General features: G+C 39.5%; 1 protein-coding gene across 1 annotated transcript; it reads left to right on the top strand.

Annotated features, from left to right (window-relative positions):
* The first annotated feature begins 428 nt into the window (after positions 1-428).
* On the top strand, positions 429-10464 carry LOC118240428 (sialoadhesin-like). Its single transcript, XM_035520758.1, has 12 exons — positions 429-471; positions 1770-1836; positions 2361-2693; positions 3799-4005; positions 5433-5765; positions 5856-6089; positions 6329-6598; positions 7741-8010; positions 8111-8350; positions 8517-8598; positions 8823-8871; positions 9063-10464. Exons 2-12 carry the CDS (start codon positions 1791-1793, stop codon positions 9291-9293), a joined length of 2295 nt encoding a protein of 764 aa, XP_035376651.1. The 5' UTR covers positions 429-471; positions 1770-1790; the 3' UTR covers positions 9294-10464.
* Positions 10465-11293: the final 829 nt, after the last annotated feature.

Below are 11293 nucleotides of genomic sequence, written 5' to 3'. Positions count from 1 at the left end.
CTTACACGCAAGCCTAGTTATACTCTCTGTTTACACACCAGTGAATGAATGTGCATGTGTTTGTGTCAGTATATGCAAGTGTAAGTTATCACCCAAATCCTCTCTCTCTCTCTCTCTCTCTCTCTCTCTCTCTCTCTCTCTCTCTCTCTCTCTCTCTCTCTCTCTATCTATCTATCTGTGTGGGCGTGTGTTTAGGGGATCTCAGGTTGGACGTCCCTCACGGTCAACCTCATGGTCTCTCCATCTAATGGACGGTTTCTGACACCAAACACAGACCTTTGTTGCCTGTATTGAGAAGTTTGGCTTATATTTACTGGTTTTTTTATAGGTTCCTCTGAATCATTATGAAACAGAACTTTCCTTCTGTTTATTTAAATAATGAGGAAGGAAACCAGTGACGTCCCCCTGAGAATTCAGGAGGTCTGATCAGATATTTTAATTCCCCTGCAACCACATGACGGACAACAGCTTGTAAGTATGCTTGTCTGTTTTTAACCAATATTACATTCAAGTACTCTGCATTTATAATTAGGCTGTTTAAAAAGCTTGTGATTTCTGGATTTTGTCATTAATTGTGTAACAGTATAGAATAATCCAGTGTCTCTGTTACTGAGGCAGGCATACACAGTTTGGCAGTTTTAGCATCTTGCAAGTTCACCATCTCACACCATCATCTCACAGGTTGATCTCACATGTTCACCATCTTACATCTTCACCATTTCACAGCTTCACCATCTCACATGTTCACCATCTCCTAGTTTCACTATCTCACACGTTCACCATCTCACAGGTTCACCATCGCAGCTCCTCCACAGTGTTCTATTACTATGACACTGACATATGTAAAAACCCCAGCAACACAGCTGTGCTTGATACACTCATCACATCACAACATGCTCTACCACGGTACCGCCATGCCTCTACCATACCTGGACACACTGTATTTATGTACCTCAGCACCCCAGTACTTCTGTACCTCATTTGTACTTATCTCACACTGCACACACTTTACTTGCTGCCGTTTGCACACTTGTCTTTTATGTTTAGACATAGTTTATGTATAGGATATATAGTTTATATATAGTTATGTATATACAGGTTACACACAGTGTATATATAGTTTATATTTAGTTTTTATAACTAAATATTATCTTTTCTATTATCTTTTCTATTTATCTAATTGTACTTAATCTTAAACACCTGCACTAACAAAGGTTCCATGTACACTTTGTCCTTGGTGAATACAAAATTCTGATTCTGATTCTGATACCACTTCCATGCCTCTTTCATGCCTGTGTAACTGCTGTGCTGAGAATGAGCCATTGCAATAATGTCCTGTCAGCAGTAGTCTTGTGGTCACACACTGACCAGTGATGAACAGGGTAGAAGGGAGTGACAGACTGCATGCCAAGAGATGTGAGCGTGATCTCACAAAACCCTGCAGGGAATTACAAGTGAGAGAGATGTCATTAGATTCTGCTTGAATAAAGTTGTAAGAAAGAGTACAAAAGTGAATCCTGATATTAGTCCTGACATTAAAATGAACCCTGATTCTAACCTTTACCTTAAAATGAACCCCAGCTCTAGTGCTCACCTTAAAATGAACCCTAATTCTTACAAATTTGTAACAGTAACATCATTCTAGTCTTAGCAGAGGACGAAGCATACTTTGTGTTACAGATGCCAGACCTTTGAAGAATATATTAATTGCATATTAATACAGTACATATTAAAAATAAAAACTAAACTAAAATATATTTTGTCCAAAGGGGAATACTGTGATACTTGTAATGGGAGGAAATATTTCAGTAGCAGTGCTGCTCATGTTACTGGCAGGTAAACCTTTTTGTCAAATCTGTATTCATATTTCTCTTTGAGCCTGTGAGAGTTAAAGGTGCATTAAGTGGATCTCTACAAATTAACATGGCCATTTTAAGCCACCATTTTATCTTTCTCTAAAACTTACTTTAGAATTGAGTCTTGTAAAAAAATCACTTCATGAAAAATGAGAAAATATTAAATACATAAAGATCACAATGGATTTAAGATTTGTTACTAAATCCACCTCCTTGCACCTTTAAATTGCATGCCTCCATCGCCAGTATCTGTTAGTTTATGTTGCAAAAGTGCACTGCTTTGTATGTTTTAAAACTGCAGAGTCCTGTTTGTGGTTTTAATGCCAATGTGTGTTTGCGCAGTTTTCTATTAACATATCATTAAATTCAACATCATCATCATCATCATCAGCGTCATCAGCACCATGACAGTCACACTCAGATAAAGATAAGAGATATTGATAAGAGTGTAAACTCACCCCTATAATCCTGGTGTGTGTGTGTGTGTGTGTGTGTGTGTTTCAGGAGCTCAGTCTCAGCAGAGTGTAACTCTCTCCTCTCGGAGCCTCTGTGCTCTTATTGGATCTACAGTAAAAATCCCCTGCAAATATACATCTAGTTCCTCCAGTGACAGACCGAGAGAGTGGTATCAGGTCCAGAGATCTGATGGAGAACCACAAGACCTGAGTAAAGACCCTCAATACTTAGGACGAGTGTCTGTAAGCACATGGTGGAATAACTGTACACTGACAATGAACAACGTGAAAGTAAGTGACTCTGGAGTTTATAACTTCAGATTTAGAACATGGAGGAATAAATGGATATCTGCTTCATTTGGAGTTACTCTAACTGTTACAGGTAATACAAACATAAAACATAGAACACACACACACTCTCTCTCTCACACAACACACACACACACTCTCTCTCTCTCTCTCTCTCTCTCTCTCTCTCTCTCTCTCACACACACACACACACACACACACACACACACACACACACACACACACACACACAAAGTATGCAAGAAATCTCAATACTAATACAGAAGTTCAGTATTATTCAATATTTGCCAAATTAGGACAATCCATCTTAAACTACATATTTGCATGCCACATGTGTGTTATTCTTTTTATATGGATATTATTACATTTTTAATTAGTCAGTCACTTTAATCCATTCCAGTCCAGTCTGGTCAGATCTGACATGAGAGTGTGTGATATTTCATGCTGAGATAATTCACCTGATTCTCTGTTACTGATACACTCAGAAACAGAGCAGTGATACTGATTACATTTACAATAGTGTACATGTAAGAAACTGGACAGAACTATTTACAAGAGCTGAGCAAACACCAGTCCCTTCACTGTACCATCTACACTCACAGCAGCATAGTCTGAACTTACTAAGCAAACGTGTCTTGCAGTTGGATCTTAGTCAGACTAATACTGAATACTGATGGACATAAACGTAGTTATGATTGAGCTGCGTTTGTACAAGTTTATCAGACACAGCTGTGTTACTGGTTTACATGTGTCATTGTCATTGCTGAGTTGAGACTGGTTCACTATCCATCTGGTTCTGCAGTCAGAAAATAACCACTGATAATGAAGATGGTTAAGACCAACTGTGCATCACCACAGATGGGTTATACATAGTCTCTGACTGTACACTTACCTAAAGCAGGTGTTTCTAAAATAGAGCTCAGTGAGTATATATATGACTCATAAATCTTATGCATATTTCCTATGCATTTATTGGGCTTGGTTTAAAAGCTAATATGAATATTAAAAGCTAACATTTTCATTACTAATATTACTAATACTGTCAATACACTGGTGAACCTGGAGCATCTCTGTCTGTCACAGGTCATCACATAAGACTAGTTAACCCATTATTTTTATAACCCCCTATAAAAATATGCTATAAAATAACACCAAAGCTTAATTAAAATGACTTGCAGATCTGAAGGTTACGAGGTCAAACACATATAGAACCACACTGCGCTGCAGCTCCACCTGCACGCTGCCCAACAACCCCACCTACATCTGGTACAGGAATGGACACAACCAGAACACTAATGGACTGTATATGTATGGCAGTAGTGAGGATGCAGGCAGCTACTCCTGTGCTGTAAGAGGATATGAGGAGCTCCGCTCTCCTGCTGTCTGTAAGATCCTCACTTTAAACTCTCATCACTCTGTCAGCATCTCACTAGCAGCTTCTATGAGATAAAAAGTTTGTTTGATTGTTGTTTGTTTTTGCTGTTTTTTGCTGCTGGTTCTGCCTACATGTTTATAAGTAGCTGGGAAGCACCTTTCACTGTTGAGGGCTCTATACATTTCTGGGCACTGGCTAGCTGGTTCAGCAGTACTACATCAGTGTGTTTTGTTTGTGTTCTCATTGTCTCTTGCTCTTGTCCTCACTTTAAACTGCACTCACTCTGTGTCACTGGCAACTTCTACTAGATTACAGTGAACTCATGCTGAGTCACATATGGCTAAGACATAAGACAACTACAGCATTTTTAGATATATTTCAATTTAAGAGTTTTCAAGTGTTTAAGGTATTTTTGGAATCTTTTATTTTTTTTTACATGTTTTTCCATAAATCACTGCGTTTAATTTTTAAGTCCACTGTGTTTATGTTTACATACATATTATTGGCAGTTGGAAGTTTTAATCAACCACTGCTGTTCTTGGAAAAAAAAAGAAAAAAAAGCAATATTTGTAAAGCAACCTTGAGTTTGAGAAAGGTGCTATATAAATGTAACTAATAATAATAATAATAATAATAATAATAATAATAATAATAACCTCTGTTGGCCTCTTTCATGGGTGACCTGGTTTTGATGAAAGAGCAAGTGTTACATTTTTTATTAGACTCTTACTGTGACAGGATGCAGGCGTGAGTCTCAAAACAACCAAACAAAGACACAAAAGTCTTTTAATGGCAAAAATTAAAGTAAAAGAATAAAAGTAAAAGTAAAAATAAGAGGACCATTTAAATGCTAAAGCCTTTACACATTGACCATCATCCACATAGTCAATCATAACTGGTAATATAACCTAGTAAATAAACAGTAAATTACTTAGTAAATAAAAACTGGAAACAGAAGGAATATTCACAGGGATGGAAATGAGGAACAGGGGAGGCTGGAGACACACTAATGAGTAATAAAGGGGGACATGGCAACATGTGAGGAAAGGAGTGTAAACACAACACACACGGTGACACGTTAACCGAGGACAACAACACATCAAACATGGCGAGAGGCATCACATGGATGAGGGCGTAAAGGAGGGGTCTATACTGTAACTGCACTTATAAGTAGTGTTCATGCAGACACTTAGGAACACAATAAAACCTGCTATGTAATTGTATTAACATGCACAAAATATACTGACATTACTTGCCCTTTTTAAAAACAGGTCATTCATGAAAGGGCCCACTGGAAACTTGGCACAACTTCCCTGAGAACAAGACAAGTGACACAAGACAAGTCTTGTCTCCCAGCTTCTGATTATATACAACTGACTTTAAAAGAACTGGTAGTCTGTTTGTCCAGCTATGATTTACTCAGTTTATGTGTTACAGGTGTTTATGGAAAGGACAGCTGCTGGAGTGTAACTTACGTCACCCAGAGCATCTGTGCTCTGATTGGTTCATCAGTGGACATACACGGTTACTACACCTTCCCGGATCAGCAGCCCACCCCCCAACCTGCCTGGTACGCCAGACTCCACCTACAGGTCAAAGAGCTGAGTCATGCTGATGACCGATTGGAGATTTTCAGTCACAGAGCTAATGTGAACACACTAAGACTGAAACATCTCACAGAGAGTGACTCAGCAGAATATCTCCTCCGATTTAAAGCCCCCTACATGATACACACAGACAGCTCTGCTGGTGTGTCTCTCTCTGTCACAGGTAAGATAAGTCTTCTGTGTCTGGCAGTGTCACATGGTTCACCATCTGTGTGTTGAGCCCTGAAGACACTTATGAGAGTCTCCCATACAGGCCTGAAGGTGAATGTGGACTCTCCAGCAGTCCCAGGATCAGAGGGACAGACAGTAACACTGAGCTGCAGCTCCACCTGCACTCTGCCCTACAACCCCACCTACATCTGGTACAAGAACGGACAGCGTGTGTCTCACTGCACATCTGTCTCCTGCTCTGTATCTGCAGTCAGGGATGCAGTCAGTTATAGCTGTGCTACTGAAGGCAATGAGAACCTCCTCTCTCCTCCTGTGTGTGAGTGGAGAATTTACATATGAAAATCATGATGTCTTGATGCATTTAATAAAGTCAGTTAATCATAAACCAGAAACATCACTACAATCAATACTTACTACTACAGCTCATGATGGTGATGATGCTATCTGTTGTAGTTTCATAGTTATCAACTATAACTTCTGAATGTATAAGAATCTCTTAACCAGACTGTGTATGAGAGTTTAGTTTTAATGTTAACAGTGTGTGTTTGTGTTCAGATGCCCCTAGAAACACCAGAGCATTGATGGTTTCCTCTGGAGAGAGAGTGGAGGGAGATTCAGTGACTCTGACCTGCAGCAGTGAGGCAAACCCTCCTGTTCTCACCTACTCCTGGTTTAAGCAGAGAGCAGCTGCAGACACACTGCTGCCAACAGGCCAGAATTACAGCATCACCAACATCAGCTCCCAGCACAGTGGACTCTACTACTGCACCGCTCACAACCAGCTGGGACAGCACAACTCCACCACCACCCTTCTGGTTGTGTTATGTAGGTGCAGTTTATACCCTAATGAAACAACATATTCAACATGTTTTAAATGTAACATATAAATACATATAAGGTATGATTAATACTGTACATGTGAAGTATATATGTATGGATGCACAGTATATGTGCTGTGTTTATATATTTAAATACCCTGCACAGGTCACAACACTGTCAGAGTGTCTAGTGTTATAAAGAGGCTAGAAAAAACAGCCAATACATTAAGCGACTTTAATTTTGGAAGCAACTACAACTGACTCAAACTGGGTTCAGCACCATTTAGTAACACATGCCCACTGTAAAATAAGTCTGACAATGAGCACTTCGATATCAATATAAAATAGAGAATTACCAGAGTTCTGAATGACAGTTGATGCTATAAAACCCCTGACATTAATTAAACACAGACAGGCTGCATCGAAAAACACGGACAATTGTAGAGAGTAGAAGCCCCCCTACAGAGAGAGAGTGTAACGCAGACAAAACCTGAGGACACTGAGAGATCAAATAGCGGCAGTCTAAACACGAAAATGAGCTACAAAGGTAAACAGTGCGGCTGCAACAAAGCAAGTCGGAATAGTCGAATGTTCTTTCATTTTACATTTAGCTGACGCTTTTATCCAAAGCAACTTACAATTATGACTGAGTACAACGTGAGCAATTGAGGATTAAAGGTTTTGCTCAGGGGCCCAACAGTTGAAGCCTGGCAGTGGTGGGGCTTGAACCAGCAACCTTCCAATGGTATATGAAGAGCTGAGGAAGGAAGATGATTGGATGAGGGAGGGAGGAACATCATTGTAGGAGAGAGGGAGGAAGCTGATTGGACGAGAAAGGGAGGAAGGTGATTGGAGGAGAGAGGGTGGAAGGCGGGGCAGAGGTAGGACAGGTGATCATTCAGGAGAACTGGATCGTGTGTGTTGAATAGAGTGTGAATCAGAAGCTGGTGAGTTTCCAGGTAGGTGTATGGCGATCTGCACATTAGGAAGGTGACCCGAGTTCATGACACAGATGACACTTATCAGGATAGTTGATAAACACCCGAAAAATAGGGCCATTAATATATATGTATATATAAAGTTACAGATATTAAGTTTGTTTGGATTTAGAGTTGAGCTTTAGTTTTAACACTGAGTGTTTGTTTTCAGATCCCCCTAGAAACACCAGAGCATTGATGGTTTCCTCTGGAGAGAGAGTGGAGGGAGATTCAGTGACTCTGACCTGCAGCAGTGAGGCAAACCCTCCTGTTCTCACCTACTCCTGGTTTAAGCAGAGAGTAGCTGCAGACACACTGCTGCCAACAGGCCAGAATTACAGCATCTCCAACATCAGCTCCCAGCACAGTGGACTCTACTACTGCACCGCTCACAACCAGCTAGGACAGCACAACTCCACCACCACCCTTCTGGATGTGTTATGTAGTTGCAGTTTGCTTTGTGTTATCCTCTTGTGTTATGAATATAATAAGTTAAATGACATTTTAAGTGTATTTATTTTAATTCCTGTTCTCCTACTCAGACCCTCCCAGAGTTCCGTCTGTTACTGAACATGTGTCTGGTGACTCGGTGACACTGCTGTGCTACAGTGACTCCAACCCCATCAGTAATTACTCCTGGTACAAGAAGACAGGAAGTGGTGTTATACTGTTGGGAAACAGCACCAATTTAACTTTGGCTACAGGAGCAGTTGGACTTTTCTTTTGCACAGCTCAGAACCAATTTGGATCAATGGACTCGTCAGAATATTCAGTTCCAACAGGTACATTATGGGTCGAATTCAATGGCTACAGTGGTTAAAGAAAGAAATGTTACTAGCACACTAATGAGCAGTTTCATAGAGCATCTGTTCTGGTTTGTTTTCACCTCTCTATCGCGAGAATGTTCACACGTCTGTGTAACATGCTGCCCTCTACTTCCTGATGCAGGGAACCCAGCTGGGACATACGCAGCTTCTGGAGTCACTGTGGTTTTCTTTCTGACTCTCATTGCTGTCTGTCTATGGATGAGGTAAGAAGCTGAAGCCACATTGATATTACACACCCTGCCAATGCTGTAGGCTGTTTCCTGCTCAGTCCAGAGAGTCTTTGCTCTGATGTTTACAATATAGGGTCACACAGTATCAACAGGGTTAAATTCACTTTCCCCAGACAGTAGTAACTGTAGAGGGCTTAGATTAATGCAGGAGAATTGAGTGTGATGCTGGTGATGTTATTACTGTGGTTCTCCACCAGGAGGGGATCTGCAGCTGTCAGCAGAAGGAGTGAGGAGACCAGCACAAATGTGAGTTTAAATGAGGGACTCAACAGATCACTGCAGTTGTTCTTAATGGGTCTCATGTCATAGTGGACTGTGCAGCCAGCATTAGTGCTTATGTTGATTATTGTTACTTCCAGAGAAACCTTTTCATTCTCTCTCTCTCTCTCTCTCTCTCTCTCTCTCTCTCTCTCTCTCTCTCTCTCTCTCTCCTAAAGCATGACTCTGCTCCTGTATATGATAATATCTCAGCCCTGGCTAAGACCTGTGACTCCACAGTATCTTCAGATGATCAGGATGAAGTTCACTACTCCAGTGTTCATTTCACACACTCCCACACACAGGAAGTGCTCTATTCCACTGTTCAACTGCCAAAGGCTCTTATTCAAGGAGAGGAAGTAGAGTACGCCACAGTGAACATCACCAAAACAAAAGTCTCCCCACAGTAGGCTATGCAAATGGCATAGTTCATTATGTCTGTATCACTGTTACACATGGAGTGTAAGTTATTTCTGAAGCAAATAATATAATAAAGTCAACTGAATAAATAAATATAATTACAGCCCTTTTCATAAGTTCTTCTTTAGCAAACAACATAAATTATCTGAAAACAACAGCAAATAATGTTATTATCCATCTTTAAATAATTCTATATATAAAGTATGTTTGTATTGTTGCATTTGAAAGTGGTGTAATTTTGATTTTCAGTCTGAATTTTTATTTTCTCATGAGGTGAGTATGGTCTATACTGTACTGGTAAATGCTTGCTTTAAATACTGGGATTATTCTTCCTGTCATATATCCTTTACTGTAAGACCTTTGTAATATTTTGTAATATTTTTGTAATTTTTGTAATATTTATGATAAATTCGTACAGGATATGAAATTGCAATATAAATTACAGAGATGATAATGGCTACTCATTTTATACATTGCTGTCATGTAGCTTTTACTGATCAGAACTACAAAACATTACTGCTGTATGAAATATTGTTATCAGTCTAGTGCTTTATAAAACAGGAGACTTGAATTTGGTCTAAATTCCTCACTCACTTATCTGTAGTCCCCATACATTCCACCCTCCTAATATTCTCTGCCACTCCATTGCCAACTCATGTAAAACTTTCTATATCCGCCACTGATGGCTGTTCCCATGGGATTAGAGTAACCTGGTGTTATTTCTACTGGTCAGTTTAGGTAAAAGGTGCCAGAATATTGATGAGGCAGCAGTCTGTAAAAATAACTGACATTGTGAATTTGATCAAAACAAAAGTATTTGAGGAACTCCTGCTGCCCATTTAAAACTTGACATGTCCTAATGTGGCTTTAGATGGTAAGCATAAACTTTTTATTCAAAATTAAAGTCTTGAAAATATGTTGGGGGTTTTTTGTGCTGAATGCAGTTTTTTTTTATCCATGTAAAGCTACATGAGTTAGTACATTTGCTCAGGGGATAACATGACCTTAGTCTTGTGAAATTGCCCAGCAAGGACTAAACTCCAATCTACAGCACAGTCCAAGAACCTGAGAAAAGCTTCACCCACCTTCAGACTCCAACACTTCCAGATATAACATCACCCACCATCAGACTCCAACCTCTCCAGATATAACATCACCCACCATCAGACTCCAACCACTCCAGATATAACATCACCCACCATCAGACTCCAACCTGTCCAGATATAACATCACCCACCATCAGACTCCAACCTCTCCAGATATAACATCACCCACCATCAGACTCCAACCTCTCCAGATATAACATGACCCACCATCACACTCCAACCACTCCACATATAACATCACCTACCATCACACTCCAACACTTCCACCTATAACATCACCCACTGTCACACATTTCAACCACTCCATCAGACTCCATCAGACTGTAATCAGCATAATATGTGTCTTAATATTTAGATTATTTGATTTCTTAAAGAACTTCAAAGTGCCTTTCTAACCTTGCTGTTACTTCCTGTGGTGTTTTATTTTAAATAGAATGATACATTTTTGCAGTTCTTTACCTGTGTGCTTACATTATTACACATGTGGAAGAGTAGCATTACTCCTTATCATAAGTGTAAAATTCCAGATATACTATATCTGTACTTAATCTGATGTTGTATTTTAATGAAATTGTTTATATCACTGATGCAGTTTTAGAATAATATTTATTTTAAAAAATTGCTATTTCAATTGAAATGTAGTTTATAAATGTTTATAAAAAACACTTGTAGCTACACTGTACGTTTGATGTGTTATTAAATGTGTTGTGTCTCAAATGTGACATAATAGAGATATTGGAAAGATGAATAGCTTTAGTCTATTCATTAGTAATATTAGCTGATAAGCGTTTACACCACAGGCACCTACCAAACCCTTACAGGCCTCTACCAAAGCCTTACAGGCACCTACCAAACCCTTATAGGTCTCTACCAAACCCTTATAG

This window comes from Electrophorus electricus, chromosome 21 (assembly GCF_013358815.1).
Source record: "Electrophorus electricus isolate fEleEle1 chromosome 21, fEleEle1.pri, whole genome shotgun sequence".
NCBI lineage: Eukaryota > Metazoa > Chordata > Actinopteri > Gymnotiformes > Gymnotidae > Electrophorus > Electrophorus electricus.
The sequence above is the reverse complement of the archived record's forward strand: the minus strand, read 5'-3'. Positions and strand labels throughout refer to the sequence as shown.

Bases quoted from the DNA above. Each gene is read 5' to 3' on its own strand.
- LOC118240428 (XM_035520758.1), top strand. From the start codon at position 1,791: ATGGGAGGAAATATTTCAGTAGCAGTGCTGCTCATGTTACTGGCAG. The intron at 6,090-6,328 runs GTGAGTGGAGAA...GTTTGTGTTCAG, and splicing joins CCTCCTCTCTCCTCCTGTGT to ATGCCCCTAGAAACACCAGA. The intron at 8,351-8,516 runs GTACATTATGGG...TTCCTGATGCAG, and splicing joins AGAATATTCAGTTCCAACAG to GGAACCCAGCTGGGACATAC.